The sequence below is a fragment of the Siphateles boraxobius genome, unplaced genomic scaffold (assembly GCF_051911475.1).
Source record: "Siphateles boraxobius isolate OS27281-9 unplaced genomic scaffold, OSU_SipBor_1 32, whole genome shotgun sequence".
In the NCBI taxonomy this organism is placed as follows: domain Eukaryota; kingdom Metazoa; phylum Chordata; class Actinopteri; order Cypriniformes; family Leuciscidae; genus Siphateles; species Siphateles boraxobius.
In genome coordinates, this window is record NW_027508942.1 from 2,105,543 (window position 1) to 2,125,053 (window position 19,511).

Genomic DNA, 19,511 nt, shown 5'->3' on the forward strand with positions numbered 1-19,511 from the left:
AGCAATTAACCAAGCAACGAATCTGATAAGTTACAACAGCCATTAATATTTCACCTGCTTCAGTAGTGGGTTTTGTTTGATTAAAGCTAGTGTGATGCTCATTCTGTCCCAGTTCATTTCTTTACTGAAGCTGCAAAGTGAAAAATTCACGCACATGCCTGTTTCAGAGTAGTGCACCACAGGGAGTGCCATCAATAATGAATCCTTAATCTCGTCGCACTCCAAGATTCGTACTTACAACTTGCCCTGTGCCAAGCTCTCCTCTGAGTCTTCAGTGTGGAGGAGTGCTGCTTTTTCTCTGTCTTACATGTTTTATTGTGCTTTTTTGGATATAGATTTGCTTAGCTGTTTGTATGGTGCCTTTTAAATATGTGCCATGACCTCTGGTTGTGTTTCTTTTCACAGCTAATAATAACAGACGGAAAGAAAGAGCATAGACGCAATATCGTTTGACCTGAATCCTGAACTACATCAAAGAACTCATGGTAGGTGCTTTTGCTTATTAACATAGACGGTCTGTGTGTTCTTTAAGGGATAGTTCAACAAAATGAAAATTTCGTGATACCAATGTCATTATACACATTTGTGTCCTCATAAACCATATGCACAAGCACACACACGCACGCACGCACGCACGCACACACACACACTCACATTGTATCCCACAAAGTACCATAAATGCTGTCCATAGAACTTGTGCACTAAATGACACGTCTTCTGAAATCATTCCATATCTCTGTGTAAAGATAAGGCTGAAATTTAGCTTATAATTCACTGAAAATATTTCCAGTTTTCTACAACTCTTAGAGTTCACTCTTTGTATATTCAAACACAATGGTATTTGGTGTCAAAGAAAATTTTTAAGTGAATAACAACTAGTTCTTCACACACGTGACATATGACTTCAAAAGACTCTTACAAACTATATTTATGTTTTTTTATGTTGTGTTTTTTAATCATTTTTTGAGTTTGACAGATATTGCCAAGTTGTATAGGAAAAATGCGAATGATTCTTCAGAATTTCTTGTTCCTTTTAACCGTGCCTCCAAATGCAAATTTTGTTTGTGTATTCTACATTATGTACATACACTCTTTGTGTTAAGGAATGTTTTTCTCCTCACCACTATGATAATCATAATCGATACCTGTATAGATGAGATTTGGCCATACATATTATTTGCTTTGTAAATTCATCAATCAATACAACATGAATCCAGTCCTTGCACATGTGAGTCATTGTGCAGCCTTATCCACACAGTATACTTTTCTTGCAGCATATCCAGCAGAGAGCTTCATTAAAAAAGAAATGCTTCTCAAAAATGAAGTGAGTGGAAATGCAGTGAAATCATCTTGTTGACAGCGTTGTTTGGCTGGCGGAGGGCTGTTGGTGCACAAAGCCATTGTGACACTGTCAGCAGCAGGGAAGTGATTGTCTTATACTGAAGCAGAATCTATTATTTCTCTCTGTCATGGTTGGGAGTTGGTCTTTGTGGGGAACTGATTTGCATAAAAATTCAGTGCATTAAGATTCCACACACATACCAGCAACACACATACGCGGTGCTCAAAGTTAAAGGTCCCGCTGACAGAGATGCATCAACCGATCCGTTCACCCCATGAAAGCCCACCCTCAAATGCCAAATAAGCAAAATGTTGATGAAGATTTGTGGTTTGACTTTTATTTATGCCCTTTGTGCCGTTTAAGTTGCTTTGGTAAAGAAAGCATCTGCAAAGACGGAAATGAATATCGGCTCTCTTGTGCTTACTGCAATTTGTAGATGCTACAAACACAGTTTCTCAAGTAAAACTGATGGTGCTTTAACTGATGGTTTTTATAACTCTGTCTCCATAATAATCATCTGCACACAATCCATCTATAACAATGCTTTGTGGAGATTGGAGCTCTCAAGTGGCCGCTTCAAACACAGAGTCTGATGTTGTGTAATGGCGCCTGTATCAATATTTTCACTTTAATCATGTGTTCACTTTATACATTAGACTGAAGGAGCTCAATATACATTTAATTCTGTGATTCTCTGAGATGCATGTCAGGGGAAAAGCAAGGGGAAGTTATGCTGTATATTATAGGCGCTTTCCCACTGCGTGGTATGACTCGGCATGACTCGACTCAACTCGCTTTACTTTAGCTCGGTTTGCTTTTCCACTGCAGTTTAGTACCGCTTCAAAGTGGGTGGGATTATAGACTGATCATTACAGTTGTGCCGCCACCTCGTCTACTGACCACGATACAGCCATTTCTTTTAACAAGTTGTGCGAACAAATGATGATACTGCGGTGGCTGTTGCTGACTATTTAAATCTAGCGGATTTGATGTCTCGTGTCGCAAATCCAGTGACGCTGGTAGTGACGATTCTCTCTGACCAATCAGTGATCTGCAGTGTTTACATGTTACATTTTAGAATCCGTACGGCTCGCTTGGAACCTCAACCAAGGTGAGTAAAAGTACAAATCTACACAAATGTTTGTTTATGATGCATATTTACATGCTCAGCTGGATATTTATTGCTCTTTCAGAACATTTACCTGTCCGACACCTTTTTTCTGCTTATCCTTTTCATGGATTTGACCTTTGACCTTACTGCTACTCTAGTCAGGTACTCATCGTGGACGCCTCTGTTTGGAGCGCTAAAAAGAGTAGCAGGTACTAGGTACTGTAGTGGAACCCCCCCCCCCCCCCCCCCAAAGTGAGCCGTACCATGCAGTGGAAAAGCGGCATATGTATATATATGTTCAAGAGGAAAATTTGCTTTAATGATGTCAGTGGATTAAAAACCGAATAAGACATTTTTATCTTTTTTTATTGTGTAATGGGTGTACACTGGAGATTCTGTGAGCTTTTTCCTATTTAGAACATCTTTGATAAAGTCTTTTCTATGAGCTCTTTGTCTCTTGAGAAGCACATGATTTGAGTTAATATGTTTATTGTGGCACAAATGCTTCAAAACTGTAATGTTTCTTAAAGGAATGCTTCCTCCTAATAGAGTAATTGTACATTACCATACCATAATGCATACCAAGACTAAATTCCCCTGTATTCTCTAATAACTATATCACTGACATCTTCTGTCTACAATTATGTTTATGGCTGTCATCACCAAACATATGCACTAAGGGACTGATTCAACACGGAGCGTCAACAAACTCCATATTTCACAGCAGACCAGAGGTCCTCCTCCAGATGGCATGTTTGACAGGCCTGTGAGTGATCACTCATTAGACAAATGCTAGCCCAAGCTGTGCTCCATCTGCAGAAGGCTGCTGCTTTCCGTGTTGCTCTGACAGGAACTGGTGTTAAGTGGGAACGCCAGACACCCGTCTAGAAACAAAGAGCTGTCCACCTATCCCAGCCCCCACCATTTGAACTTAGGGAATCTATCATAAAAATACGCTGGAATCCCTCCGTGTTTGAAGTCGTATTTATTTATATTTATGTCCCAGCTAACAGGGAATGTTCTCATGACTATGGCTAACATTCTGGCAAGGTTCTTTCAAAGTTATGAACAAACATTCTTCCAGAAACAATAAATCGAATGTTCATTCAAATATAATTGGTCTTTAATGTTCTCAAAACATTAGCACAAAAACATTATTCATCTTTCAGGGAACGTTTTTTTCTAAAAATGTTTTAGCTGGATGTTCATCTAACATTTTTAAATGTTACTACTTGTTTTAGAATGTTTAGAAAACATTCAAAAATAAATGTTCCCGGAATGTTTGTAAAATGATCAAATGGAATATTCCATTAACATTTAAAAAAAAACCGGATGTTTTGACCATTCAGGGAATATTCACAAATAACGTTTTCCGGGAATGTTAACGAAATGTTCTTAGAACATATTTTTTGTTAGTTGTGGTGTTTCTCTCTCTTTAGCTTTTTTTCTGCTTCCAAAATCTGCCAAGCTGTAAGACATGACCTTCAGAGCTTAAGTGTGGGGGAGTGTAACTGTTTGAACTGGATGTTCTTGAGTTTGTGTGACGTTTGAAAAGAGGTGAGAAGGAGGGGAGAAGATATTTGCTCTGTAGGAAATCTTGTGGACTTTTGATTATTTTGTGTTGACATGCCGAACACAGTGTTTGTGGTCAAACTGTCCATATGTGTCTCTCCCTTCACATAATAATTCAGCACTAATACCAACCTTACTCTATAGGTCAGGTCAGCCTGAACGTCTATGTTTGTAGGAAACAAACTGACCTACACTAAATCACAGATAACTGTTCTCACTGACAGCGATTAAATGGCTGGAAGTCGTCTGTACTGTTGGTTTCTGGTAGCGATTTAAAATTGGTTGTGGTTTAATGTGGCGAATCACTGTCCTGCATTCCCACACGTTGTTACTCTTTGCATACCATTAAAATCGACTTTTTTGCATCACCAACAATTGCTTTTGTTTATGTCACCAAAGTTGTCAGTCGCAAACAGTCAGTGAAAGGTTCTCTATTCCTGTGCTAGTACATGCTGTGTCTTTAGCCGGTTGATGGAGACAGAGATCCATTGTAATGGGAAATCCATTGTAAAAAAGTTGTGTAAAATGTTATCTTACAACAGTGTGGATGTGTAAGATTTTTTACACAACCTCATTTTATTTGAGGTTTTGAGGTTCAAAGTTCCTGGGAACATTCCCTAAATGGAAATCCATTCACTTTTGAACATTTATTGCTCAGTTTATATCGGATTCTTATGCACTGTGTGATTTTTTTGATTTACCAAGGAAATTATTGTGCAACTGCGCTTTTAAGACCAGAAATATGACGTTCTACTTAAAGGGTAAGAACACAAAATAAACGTTTTAAAAGTACGCAACTTGGCAGATTTATTAATAATAAATGGTAAGAAAGAATAAGAGTGTTAGCTAAATAACCACTTACTCTGTACTAGTGACTTAAGGTTTAATTTAATAAAAAGGGAAAGTCCAGTGCCATGGGAAATCCCTAACTAGTGTTGATATGATCACACTCACTGTGATGAGGAATCCACACTGTTGAAAGACAGAAAGAGGCTCTGAAGATAAAGAAGAAGGACTTCAACTGATCAATGTCTTATCGATCTTGCTGAGATAATGATCTTCTCCATCTGGGATTAATAACTTCACCAGAGAAGCAGATACAAGTATATGGATTGCAGAAGCATTTAAACAGTGGTATTATATTTAACAACAAGGGTTTTTTCTGGCTTAGTATCTATGTGACATTAAGTTTTGTATCGACCTCATTCAGCATTTGATTAGTAAATTCATTATATTGAATTGCTTGGCATTCATAACTCATAGAAGAAGTTGCTGGTTGGCAATTTTCTATAGTTTTCCTCTTTCATTTTCTTTACTTGGCCAGCACTGACCATTTCCCAATTCCACTGGGTTTCTCTCCTCAGTGAATGCAGCATTCACTGACCTACTGACAAAGATGAAGTGGCTTTATTCATCTGAAACCTGCACCTGCATCTTAACAATGATCTCTGTAATGAACACCATCTCTCACTACAGAACATTTCAGAAAGCTTATTACACACAATCTCATATGAGATGCTCAATAACCAATCATTGTTAATGTAGTTCACTTGAATAATAAGTAATAATCAATCATTGTTAATGTAGTTCACTTGAATAATAATTATTGTTCTACAACAGTCTGTAGGTGACAACTGACTGTCTTTTGAGTGAATCAGTGAGTTAATCATTCAACCAGTTTGTTCAAAAATGCTGATTCATTTAGGAATGAAATAAGTCTTTATGAGTGAGTCATTGCATTGTTCATTCAACCAACCAATTTGTAAAAAAACAACTAAAAAAACAAAAAACACTGGACTGTCTTAATGTATGATTCATTTTAGGGCTGTCACAATATCAGATTTTTCACTACACTATTATCGTAGCCAAAGGAATTCAGGATAAGAATATATGACAGTGTCTATAGAAATCTTTAAAAAAATAATAATGCTATCAGTCATATTCATCTTAATTATTTTGCTTTTCTTTTCTTTTTTCTGAAGAATCACACCATTGCATACAAAAGGAACAATTACACTTAATGGCAACCTGTTTGAAATAACTTCCTTCTGTTAACTGATTTGGCTTCTTATCACAGAATGTGGCAGAGTTATACTATTTTATAGTATTCTACACTGTGATAAAAGCTATGTTGATTGCCATTGCATTATTAATAAATTACCCTTACATCGCTTAAAGAACAAAGTAAAACCATATACTATCACAATGGTGTAATTCCCTTTATGTTTAATTTGTCAAAATATTTGTGAACTATTCATTTTAAATATTAGTTATCATCAATACCGTTATATCGCAACACCCCTAATTCATTCTTTCAACAATTAGACCTAGTTAAAAAAAACAGAGTAGTTCAGGAACTAAACAGATGACAGGCTGCATTCAAAATCGCATATTATACAATATGTTGTGAAAATAGTAGTATGTTCATAGTATTCATAAAACAGTAGGTATGCGGATGATCCACTACTTTCGAGATTCTGAAGTGTGCATCAAATGGACAGTTTACTATCCCATGAGGCCATGGGAGTGGAGTTGTGAATGGCAGTAAAGCAACACAAATGATGTTGATAGCTTATGCGACAAGGACGAGGTAGTACTTATTCAAAAAAAGTACCTACTCAGAAAGTATGTGATTTTTAGATGCAGATATGCTCTTTATGAGTGAGTCATTGAATCATTCATTCAGCCAATTCATTCATAAATGCCAATTCATTCAGGAACTGTGTGTTACTTGGTGGTGATTTGTTTTGATTTGCGTTGGCTGAGCAAAAACAACGTAACTGGTGACATTGTGCTTAAAATGTAAGTTACAAAATATTAACTACTTCTTGTTTATTGAATTGTTGTATAAAAGTAATAATATACTGGCGATTGTGCTTTTTTCTGAATCTCATCAAGAAGTAATTTTTCTGTTTCACTGGAGGCTTTCTCTAAATCTAAATCAGGTCATTGTTTATGAGTCAGCTGGTCTGGTGAATGAGCTTTGGCAATGCAGGCCCTTTGTGCCCAATTCAACATTTACATTTTTCTTCAAAGGACAAGAAATCCATTGGTTCTTATCACTTGTCCCATCCAAATGATCACTGATGCACCGATGAACCATTAAAAGCTTTAGGCTCATTATAGACTACAGTTTTCATTAAATTATACAGCCAAATATGGCAATTAGTCATGACTATGTTCCCTTATATATGTGGGGTAACTGTCTTCATGAACATATTGTAGCTACATTAGCTTTTGCAGACTCTAAAGCTGAGAAGCATGTGACTTATTCTGTCCAAATTGGAGGTTCAGTAAGGTACTATATATGCCTGCTGGGTTGACCATGCTGTCATGCCCCTTCCCTGGCACTGTATTCAGTCTCAGCTAGCATGTTATCCAGTTCCACATGTATTATAAAAATCCCTACATGGAAAATTAGATTAGCTAAATTCCCTTAAATGGTGCACTATTGATGTGTACACGCACGCACGCACGCACGCACGCACGCACGCACGCACGCACGCACGCACGCACACACACACACACACACACACACACACACACACACACACACACACACACACACACACACACACACACACATACACACACACACACACACACACACACACACACACAGACATAGTGTAGTTGTGACTAGCTATTCAAGCCGTGCATTGAATAGAACAATTAGGAGTCCTCTTATTCATTGAGGGTGAAGAAGTGTAGTGTTCTTGTGAATCCTGTGTTTCATCCGTTATTGCTCTTTATGTATGCAAGCTCATGGCTGATGGGGGAAGGTTGACCAGCACACAGTGTCCTTGTCCTTGAGCTAATGATCTTGTCCCAGTTAGCAGGGTAAGAATGACTAAAGCGGACAGTGTATTAATCAAGTTAAAAGTGTCAACCCCAAGAAGAGTCTCTTCAACCTATTTGTTAAAGTATGGTTTTCAAAAAGAAATCTCAGAGAGAATAAGTTACTTTATTTTTGTTTTAAGTATCTGCAACACATGTCATAACTCTCAGCAACGATATAAGGATGTTGTGGGTGTTGTGCAGTTGCTAAGGTGTTCTTGGTGGTCTCTAGTTTCTAGACCATTGCTAGGATGTTTTTATTTGTGTGTGGGTGTGTGGTTTTGAACGAATCTCTGAAGACAACTAACTGTATCCATGGCATTTTCTTTTCACCATACCTCTATATAATGCATAATAATGTGGTGTTAATAAGTTATGCTTTGTGTCACCACAGTAACTGCTGTATTTCGGCTTTTCTGTAAGCGCCACCTACTGTCAGAGAGTGAATTTGCATTTTCAATCAGTCTGTCTGGCATTTTTGGTGAGACTATTATAGGTCCAGTTCACACTTCACCAACGGACGGCGACAGACACTTTGTCAGGTTTTATCGGATCAGTGTGTTACTGCTGTCGGGATCTGTTGTTTTCGCCGATTGAACATGATGCATCTGCGTTTGTTGGTCTTGGAAGTTGGAATGTCTGAGAAGTGCTTGTTCTGGTCTTTGCTGTTCTGGTGACTTTCACTGTTGGTCTGCGTCTCTCATTTCAGTGTGAATTGGTCTTAATATGAAATAAATAATTATCTATAATTGTAACTTTTCCCTTTTCTTTAAAACTATTTTAAAGGCTTAAATGTAAGGTTTACATTTACATTTTTGTCAAAACTGAACTATTTTATTTGTAAAGTTGTTAAAATCAGTCCACCGAAAAAGACTGTACTTAATCACGTACAAAAGTAGTAGTACACCTCTTCCGACTCAATACTATAAAAGCATGTATATTAAATATGTATTTAAATACAAAACCTTCAAAGTATTGTAATGTACCATTGTCTTATTTTAGATAATATTCTTCGCAGAAATAGAACTGGTTTGCATAAGTATTCTCTGTATATCTCTGAATTGCAGAAATGCAAAGTTTGCACAGAATAGAAACAAAAATATTCTCAATGCAACAAAGAAAACTGATTTGCATAAACATTCAATCTCTGTACTGCAGAAATGAAAAGTTTACACGGATGAAAAACAATAGCACTAATGAGCGCCTCTACTTGTGAATCATTAAAGTAAATGCCAACATTTCCTGGATAGAAACCCTACAGTGAAGGGATCATTATTGAGGTTTTGAATCTAAAACACATTTATGAAATTATTTCCCTTCCAAATGTAAGCTTCTTATCTACCTTTTTCCTGATAATTAGTGCGTTTTTTCCCAGTCTGAAAAAGTTAAACAGGAAATATTAGCAACTGGAATTATTTTCGCTCTAGATTTTTAGGACAGTAAAGCAAAAATAGAAGATTTTGTAATGTTAGCTATTGTACAGCAGTGAGTGTATCACATGAAAAGAGTTTTATGGGTTTAGTCACATGCGATAGTGGGAGTCGGGAATGTTTGTTTCTTTGGATGCTGACTGTGTACGTGTCAACTAATGTATGAGAGAACAAGAAACTGTCTCTTTTCATATACACACATGCTGTTGATCTGCCCTCGTGCACTTTCGCTTTGCTTTAGATATTTGATGGATGTGTTTGTGTTTTCGTTGTGTGTGAGACTACAAAGACGAATCTTGGAACCTTAACAACCAAACTGTGCTTTTGGTCTCATTATCAGAGACCCCATGCTTTGGAATAATGAGCTGAACTCAAATCAGTCTTGATCATGTTGTTGGCTTTGTGTGTATCACCACTGAAGCTCTTTGGACTGCATAAATGTGCTGGCAACGAGCATGTACTGTAGTTTCACTGCAGACCTTTCTGTTATATGTAGCCATCTATGTTTGATTGATGATGACTGCAGTGCTGTGGGAGTCTTGGGAAAATTCCCTGTTTATTCTGCACTTTCTCCACAGCCAGCCCCGATCCGCAGGCAGTTTGATTTATACTGGCATCCAAGATGCTTTACACCAGTGCTCTCCAACTGGGAGTGTGTTGGTCTCTCGCACTCAGCAAGCAAGTTTGTACATATAACCAGAGAAACGGCTTCTCAGATGTTGGTCCAAATTTTGCAGGGCCACATTTTTAAAGCTTTTACGCAGTTCTCTGCCTGCGCTCCCACGTCCAGCTGCTAATGGTTGTGCCGACCTGCAAAGAACATATCGAATTACGCAATAGGGGTCATCAGATGCTACTAATGAAAGCTTTAATCTATGCAAACCCTAATTAAAACCCTGTGGTTTGGCCTTTATTAAGAATGAGGGTAATTAAAACACTAATTGCCCTCAGGGTGCTATAAGCACTTTTCTGACACGTTTGAAACTAGGGCCCTCGGTTTAATTGAAAGGATTTGTTAAACACAGGCTGCATCTTTCTATAATTCTTTGGGAAGTGAGGGATTATAAATATTAAGTGTCATATTACAAAGACATTATTTATTTCCTTTATAAACTTGACAAAATACCTTTCATATAAGTGTGTGTGTGTGTGTGTGTGTGTGTGTGTGTGCGTGCATGCGTGTGTGTGTGTGTGTGTGTGTGTGTGTGTGTGTGTGTGTGTGTGTGTGTGTGTGTGTGTGTGTTGTTAGGTAGTGTCCAACATGCACAAATTAAAAATACTTCCTAAATAGTCTTTAATAAACAAACCAAAATACCCTGGTCTACCCTAGAGATACAGGAACACATAGTCACACTAACAATAAGCGAAAAAGACAACTAAAAAACACGGGGATATATATATATATATATATATATATATATATAAAACACAAGCAATTAAACAAGACATAGGTGTAAATCATAGGTAACCATAGTAACAAACAAGGATCTAATAAGTAACAAAGCAAACAGAACTAAACTTTAATGAAGCACAAAAAAACAGAAACATGGAAATTGAAAGACAACTAAACCAAACATAACACTGACAAGTATAGTGTATGTATATACTGTATATTTCAATAAATGTATCTATATATTCCTCTAAATTTTTTCTCTGTTCCCCTTCTAGTCACTAATTTGAAACCTGCTCTAGATTACTTTTTTTTTTGGTTCCCAGACACAGAACTAACTCCTCAATAAAGATCTATAGAGCTCTAGGAAACCACACTGGGTGAGACCAGGTGAGCCAAAACACAACACAGGGTGATCCGAACAAAGTCTTTCGAGAAAGTTCCGCCAGAGCAGAATAGGATTGCTTCTGACAAGCAGAGCCGGTCCGAGCCTTTTGGGGGCCCTAAGCAGAATTTGATTTGGGGGCCCCCTCCCACTATGCTAAGTCACCTGTGCTTCACGATTATTGACACAAATATCACGCAATAATGATAAATAATAAATGAATACAGTGAGGTTATGAATTAATACAAAATAAATACTTAATAAAAAAATAGATGCCTACTTAAATAAAAAAGTTTTAACTTTTACTTTATTCTTTTACTAACTCTTTGAAACCTCTTAAAACAAACTGTCGTAAAAAAAAAACATGTAAAATAAATTATTTGCTAAAAAAAATGACAAAACTGAGAAATCAGAAACATCATAAGAGCAAGGGTTCAACAATGGCAATTATTGTTGAAAACTGTAAAAATATTATTATTTCTCAACTGTCTCAATACAGTGTAACTGTCCTCAAAATATTTTTTATTATTATTATTGTAACAGACTTTGTTGGATTGTACATGACAGAATCCAACAAAGTCTGTTACAATAATACCGGTATGATGGACTGGCGGTCGTTGTATGTGTGTATGCAATCTATTTTTCCCCTCGGGGCTTGCCGTAGATAGGAATGGGTCGTGCGCACTTGGTACTGGAGTGTCGCGGGTTTTTGGAGTTAGTGATCTGATGTGAGGTATAATAAAGTGGAGAAGAGTTCAAACTGCTATGTTTATTATTTATTCAAACTGCTACCCTTACATCTAGAAGGTTAAGTTCCCCTGCGGCTATTTTCTCCAACTTAAACGATACGATCAGTCATAATCCCCCCCAGGGGCGTCATGCAAGCCAAAATTCTGGGGGGGCACAATCTTCGATGTTCTGAAATTTTTTTAATTCTGGCTGCTAATCATACCCTTTCAATGCAGTTTGGGAGGGACAGAAATACCTTAACGGAGCTAGCAGCAACCCTCCTCTATCTGAGGACTAAGTTAAAGTATCTATTTTGTACGTTTAAGTAAAACACAGGTTGATGAAAGAACTGTGAGCTCAAATTCAAAAGGTTTTGAAGTCTACTTCACTAAAGCATGTTTACACACACACTGTACACTTAGGCCTACAACACATGATTTTAAAAACAGTACCATTGCAGTTTTTTGTGTTATGATTTTAAATTGGTATGTGACCTAAGAACGATTTTACATTAAAGGTACATAAAGGTGCTGAGGTCTGACTTTTTGGTGCTCTGAAATTAAGTTATTTTAATATTAATATGTGATGAAGGACTTTGAAAGAAGTTTGACAGATTTCTGTGCTGAATAAAGTCAACGCTACCCCGTTTATTTGTTAATATTTGACAGAAATGTAAAAAAAGTAATCAAATCAAATGTAATATGTAACATTACTTTAGTAAAATCATTGAAATGCTGTAGTTACACTGCTCATTGTTATATTTTAAATAATGAACTTGTAAAGAGTAATTTATGAGCTAACACAAAAGCTAGTAACTTGTAACTTGTACATTTAACCTACTATGGCTTATTGGCTTTGTATGGCAGGCAGTAACGTTAGCTAATTAGCTACGCTAAGCACGTAGCGCTCTTGATTTGATATACACAGACACCATATTAGGAAAAAGGGGCGGGCTGATGCTGACCGATTTATTAAACATCCAGATGAATACATTTGAGTCGTTATAGGCTCTGGTAATTATGGAGCATAATAGGAATAAAGTTGTGACAAAAAAATTATCAGGGAGGAAAAATCTGAGGGGGCACGTGCCGAACCGTGCTGCGCCGAGCCGAACCGTACTGAGCCGTACCGAGCCGTACCATGCAGTGGAAAAGCGCCATTAGTTCGCTTATGCCTCGGGCCGGCCCTGCTGACAAGATAGGAAAATACAAAGAAAACAAGATGTAAGTGGGGAAAACAAAAAGAAAGGTCATGGTTAGTGTACTTGTCATCAAGTCACATTCTATTTCTGGCTCCACGTCAACACAAGTGATTTTTCCCAGCCTTTCTCCTCCACAGATTTCTCACTGCTATGATTACTATATCTGTTAATAACACTTGTGATCCATCATGTATTGTTGGTTGTAACAAGGCTTGTGGTATTAGCAGTGCACAGCGAGATACGGTTGCACTCAAACATATATTTAAGGATGACACCCTCATGTAATACACCCTCTTCGTGTTGTCTGAGTAATGGTAGGGTATTTCTGCTAGTGCTGGCTGTTAGCACTCTCCTAGAACTAATGAAAAAGGCCCCATTTCATTTAAGGAAAGTGGCCCCATAATAGGCCTTCATCCTAGAGAGTGCTTTTTCAGGTAAAGGGATGGTCTGCTGAAACACAAGAGCCTCTCATCATTAATTACACTAAAAGGGAGGCTGTGCCTTTAAAAAAGAAAAGTATGGCCATTTTAGTATGCACACGGGAACCCTGAATTTTGTTTTGTTTGAATGCACTTAAAATACAGGATTTCGCTGAAAAGCTCTTTTTGATGCTTTCTTCAGTGCTGTAAAAACTGCGTGAACCTTTTAAGTTTGAAGAGAGCGCTTTAGTGTGCCAAGTGTCAATATGTGTAGATGAAAGACTGGATTGTGAATGTTTCAGATTAAGTTCAGAGATGACGCTATGTTTGTTTCTCTTCCAAGGGGCTCGGGGAGGCTTCAGCGAGGGGGACGAGCATGGAGGGAGACTGCCTCAGCTGCATCAAGTACCTCATGTTTGTCTTCAACTTCCTCATCTTTGTGAGTATTTATCAGTCTGACTTTGATATGCACTTTTCATTTGATCTACCAGAGAAGTATAAAGGGAACGAGACATACGAGACAGAAAAATGAATGCGAGAAACTGCAACGCAATGGAAGTCTTGGCTTTCAGTTAAACAGCCCATCACTTTTTTGATAGTGTTTGTTGTCTGCAGATGGACGGCAAATTAATTCAGTTGGTTTAAGCTTGAAAAGTTTGACAGAATATCGTTTTTTATGTTTGAGCTCTCATATACTGTGCATACAGGACCGTTCAAAAGTTTAGGGTCAATTTTATTTTTAAAGACATACTTTTATTCAGCAAGGATGCATTAAATTGATTTTGACATCTATTTCAAAATAAATGCTGTTATTTTTAACATTCTATCAGATTCCTGAAAAATGTATCACAGTTTCTACACAAAAGCACAACTGTTTTCAAGATCCGCATATTAGAATGACTTCTGAAGGATCATGTGACACTAAAGACTGGAGTTATGATGCTGGAAATTCAGCTCGTGGCTTGATATTTTAAAGTTTATTATTCATAATAAGCACTCCTTTTAAAAGTATGCTTCTTTTTCACAAGTGTGAAATTTAAATTTTATATTCATTCAGTAGAATATTTTCCCCAACATTCATCCTGAAGACTGATATGATTCACCGATTTATAGCAGAACAACTACTTGTTTAAGCATTTCAAAGCAACATATGGAAGAGACAGAGCGAGAGAAAGGGGAAGAGACAGAAAGTGCTTCTTTGATCATCTATCTAGGTTGACGATGTAAATGCCCACTGTGGGATTGGCATAGACAGAGAAAGATTTGGACTCATTTCGTTTGACTGAATTCATTATTTCCCCAACAGCGAGAATAATGTGATGTACACACGTAAGTGCAACGCTAACAATAAAATATCTTGTTTTTGTTCAAATAAATGCTAATATAATTCTCTGAAATCCATTTAATATGCTAAAAACAGCTGCTCATATTTATTCAACCCTAAAAACTATTACAAAAGCAATTTAGTGATACTGTCAAGCTGTGTATTGGATCTGTTTATGACAAAAATAGCTGCTGTGACAGGACTCCGCTTGACAGACACATTGCTAATGCCATCCATGAAAAGAATTCCAGGTTTGACTCACAGGAGAGAGAGAGACTGAGGAACATGTTTTTGTGTGAGGCTCTTATCTCAAAACCCACCACACACACACACACACACACACACACACACACACACACACACACACACACACACACACACACACACACACACACACACACACACACACACACACACACACACACACACACACACACACACACACACACAGATGAGATGCTTAATCACCAGTCTGGTGTCTGCTCAAACCTTCATCTGTGTGTGTTTGTGAACGACGGGGTATCACTTTGACAGGTAGAGGATTGTGGGAAGCTGCAAAAGAAACGGCAGTGTTTCCCAGCCCCCACTCGGCTGTCTTTGACTCGCCTGTTAAAACTCCTTATGCTCCTCTATCCATTCACCTTCCCCCTCCTCCCGGGAAGCGTTCACTTTCAGTAGCCGTTTACTCAAAAATGATTTATTTTCAGCAGTAGAGCCCATTAGTTCTCTCTCTGCTCGGTGGCACATTAACCTTTGTGTTCACTTTACCAAGTAATGTGCGAACATCTCAGCAATTTGTGGTGCACAATAGTTTTTCATATTTATCACGATCATTAATCCTGGACTGCAAAATAATCAGTTTTCCAGTTTAAAAAAAGGTTTTTTTTTTTATTAGAGGATATTAAGTGGATATTATTGGACATTGGTTTCAGAGAATGTGTCTTGAATGTAAGAGTGTATTTTGTTTTGTGCACTTGGTAGAATTTTTTTTGCTGTTTTTAAGCATTTACTAAGAAACAAAATGCCAAAGATATGTTTTTCTGGATCCATACCATTGTAATACCATGCTTTTTGGGTATTTATGGTGAAAATACCATGGTATTCGTTGTGTATCAAAGTCATCATCATGTATAAGCATCATGTAAATAATATGTATGGGACATGAATAGGATTATAACAAAACAGTAAAAGGACTTTTTTTTTTTATTATGAAACATTAAAGATGTCTTGAACTGGAAGTTGCAGCCGACTTTACTTCAGTATAGTGATGTATTTTCCCGGTGAAACAGATTATTGAATGAGAAAAATAGAGGCCATGGTGGATTGTTTTTTCCCGCTGGGAATTGATTGGATATAGAACAGTTGGCATTCCATTCAGGCTGATTCAGAATGACAGTTGGATGGGATGTTCTATCCAAGCTGTCAAACTGATGTCATCAGCGCAGGAAGCCCATTCTAGAGGCGAAGTACATGTTCAGATTTTGATCAAAGATTACAAAGACAGAAATAAATAAATGAATTGTGAATCAACTTGCACGGATCAATTGCTCACCACATCACATAAATAAGTACATTATGATTTTGTGCTGACTTTAAGGCCAGTTACATTATTTTGTACAGTTTTGCTTAAGATTTTTAGTTTTTTTGAAAGGTCTTTTATTTTATTTAAGTAAAAAGATATTTGAAATCATACTATTTTGGTTTTTTTTTAAAAAAGGCCTGTTTTGAAAAAGGCTTAACCCCCATGAAAAGAACAACTGTGGCCAAAAACAGTTGGCTGGCCAGTGGGGAAGATGCAGAATGTCTGAGTTGTAATAAATTGTTTTCCGTAATTGGTAAGGAGTTGATTGCAGTGTGAAGGGAATGTGAAGTGGCCTCATGTTAACTGCTCCAATCACAATGAAGATTCATTTGAGATTCATATGCCTGGACCAACATTGGTTATTGAGTGTTTATCTATAGGTGAATGGATACTTCACCCAAAACATAAAATTCTGTCAACATTTACTCATTCCAAACCTTTATGACTTTCTTTCTTCTGTGCAACACAAAAGAAGGTAATTTTGAAGAATGTTGGTAACCAAACAGTTTTGGTTTCCATTGACTTCCATTGTATGGACAAAAAAAAAAAAAAAAATCGAGACATTTTCATATTCAGGTAATACAGGTTGAGAACTACATGAGGGTCAGTAAATTATGACAGAATTTTTTTTGCCCGAACTTTAAAATTTACTCCCAAAATGTTTTGATGGGTCATCCTATTTACATATGGTGACAAATGTCGCCTTGTTACTGTTGCCCTTTTATCTATCCTAGGTAAACCTCACTTATTTTACTGTATATACTGAATAAGTTTATTCAAAATGGAATATTGCTTATGCAAATGAGAAGTGTGTGTGTGTGTGTGTGTGTGTGTGTGTGTGTGTGTGTGTGTGTGTGTGTGTGTGTGTGTGTGTGTGTGTGTGTGTGTGTGTGTGTGTGTGTGTGTGTGTGTGTGTGTGTGTGTGTGTGTGTGTGTGTGTGTGTGTGTGTGTGTGTGTGTGTGTGTGTGTGTGTGTGTGGTAAAGTGAAAAATGACACAAACTTGACTGTAGTAATCTTAAGTGTCTTCTTTCTGTCTCCATCTCCTCAGCTGGGTGGCTCCTTCCTCCTTGGTGTCGGGGTGTGGGTGGTGGTGGACCCCACAGGTTTTCGGGAGATAGTGGCAGCCAACCCCCTTCTCTTCACAGGCGTCTACATCATCCTGGCCATGGGGGGCATGCTCTTCTTGCTGGGGTTCCTGGGCTGCTGCGGAGCCATACGAGAAAACAAGTGTCTGCTGCTTTTTGTAAGTCACAATATATTTGAGAGGAAAAAATATTTCAATAACACTGAACCAATAAAGTTGGTGCCACTTACTGCAGGTTGAAATACAGTAGCAGATTCCGGTTGCCAGTTCTGTTTTATAGTGCTAAACACAGTTATCTTCGGTTAGGCTATGTTCATACTGTGAGTTTTTGGGATTGACAACCACATGTACTTACAGTTACAGTTCGAAATGTCCCCGTTCAAACAGCAACTCGAATATGGTCTGTATGAACATGCAACGGGAGTCAAGCTGTATTCTCTTACCAGCAATCATAGCGACAGTGACCAAAGAAATATTAAAGATGGCGACGTCCATAAAACTGAAAAGTCATCACTTTTGATACAACAAGAGTCCAACTGAGCAGCGTATCCATCTGTCACCGACAGCAGCGTTTATATCTGGATGACCCTAACACTGACTGTGTGACACAATCTTCTTCTCTCTGTAGTTCTTCATGCTGATCCTCATTATATTCCTGGCAGAGCTGGCGGCAGCCATTCTCGCCTTCGTCTTCCGGGAACATGTGAGTGACCATGTCCGTCATGTTGAGACAGATTTATGTTTTCAGTGTTGGTGTTCTGCTAATATCTCTGACATTGTTTACAGCTGACCAGAGAATACTTTACTAAGGAACTAAAGAGGCACTACCAAGGCTACAACAACACTGATGTCTTCACGTCAACGTGGAACGCCATTATGAACACAGTATGTCTTGTTTGTTCCTTAAACATCAACTGCTGTAGATCAGCGTTTACCAAACTTATAAATGAGTATATTTTAACTGGTATTTGCCCATCTGTGCTTCCCTGTAGTTTGACTGCTGTGGAGTGAACAGTCCAGAAGACTTCGAGGGCAGCATCTTTAGGTTTATAAACCCCGGTGAAGTGGTGCCCGAGGCCTGCTGCCGTAGGAATAGTCATCTTGGAGAAGTAGGCTTCAGTAACAGGGAGGAATGCCTGTCAGGCAGCATGCTGTACCGGAACAACAAGGTGAACTCTCATACTACTGTATACGTCACATCCCTTCTGCCTGCTCTGAAGCTCATAGCTCAGATTTAACTAGAGCAGAAAAACAGGAAGAGGGGGAATAGTGTTACCCCTCTCACTGCTGACTAGTGCTTTTCCATGTTCTCAGTGTCTGGGGAATGTGAGCATGTGCGAGAGTTTCTGTGAAAGCGAGCAGGGAAAGAAAAACTTAAGTAATAGTCATTTAGATTAAAAAAGTTACAAGTGGACTTAAAGCTGAAGGTTATTTTTTATGTTCTGATTCTTGTGTTGTGGACTCAAAAATGTAATAAAAAAAGGACAATTCAGTCATTTACTCACCTAGTTCCAAACCCACATGAGCAGTATCATTGAAATACATAATTTGGGTATTTTGAAGACTCTGCAGACAGTGCATAGTGACAACAATTATTTAGTTTCAAAAAATGAAGAAAAAAATGACTCTATAATATAATGGTCCATTTGACTTGTGTGCTGTATTCCAAGTCATCTAGAGTCATCATCATTGTGTGAAGAACAGGCTCAAATTTGAATCAATGTTCACTGATAATCCTCTCATTCAGTGAATTGTTCATTTCAGAAAATCACAACTGACCTGCTGCCAGTTGCAGAAACAGCCACACTAGATAGTAGATAATGAAATAATTGGACAAAATTGTATAAACTATGATATTTTTCTTATGTGTGTATGTTTGGATCGGCAGGGCTGCTATTCAGCGGTTGTAGACTACTTTGAGATGTACATCTATGTTGCTGGTGCCCTGGCTATTGTTGTACTCACCATTGAGGTACAGTATTACATTATGTCCGTTTCATTGATATTATCTCAGAGAATTAGGGTAAAACTGTTGCAGATGGGACAGATCTTGAAGGAATGGCCACAGTTAGATGAGTTTGAGTTGAACAGGAGAGACAGTCC

The 19,511-nt window shown here is 37.9% G+C and overlaps 1 protein-coding gene across 1 annotated transcript in view; it reads left to right on the top strand.

Annotated features, from left to right (window-relative positions):
* Positions 1-19,511, top strand: part of tspan18b (tetraspanin 18b) — a 38,224-nt gene that overhangs the window by 17,600 nt on the left and 1,113 nt on the right. The window contains exons 2-8 of the mRNA XM_077194495.1: positions 406-485; positions 13,760-13,855; positions 17,373-17,567; positions 18,037-18,111; positions 18,195-18,293; positions 18,401-18,577; positions 19,297-19,380. Of these exons, the coding sequence (XP_077050610.1) occupies positions 483-485; positions 13,760-13,855; positions 17,373-17,567; positions 18,037-18,111; positions 18,195-18,293; positions 18,401-18,577; positions 19,297-19,380 (729 nt within the window). The 5' untranslated portion in view covers positions 406-482. The remainder of the gene's footprint in view (positions 1-405; positions 486-13,759; positions 13,856-17,372; positions 17,568-18,036; positions 18,112-18,194; positions 18,294-18,400; positions 18,578-19,296; positions 19,381-19,511) is intronic.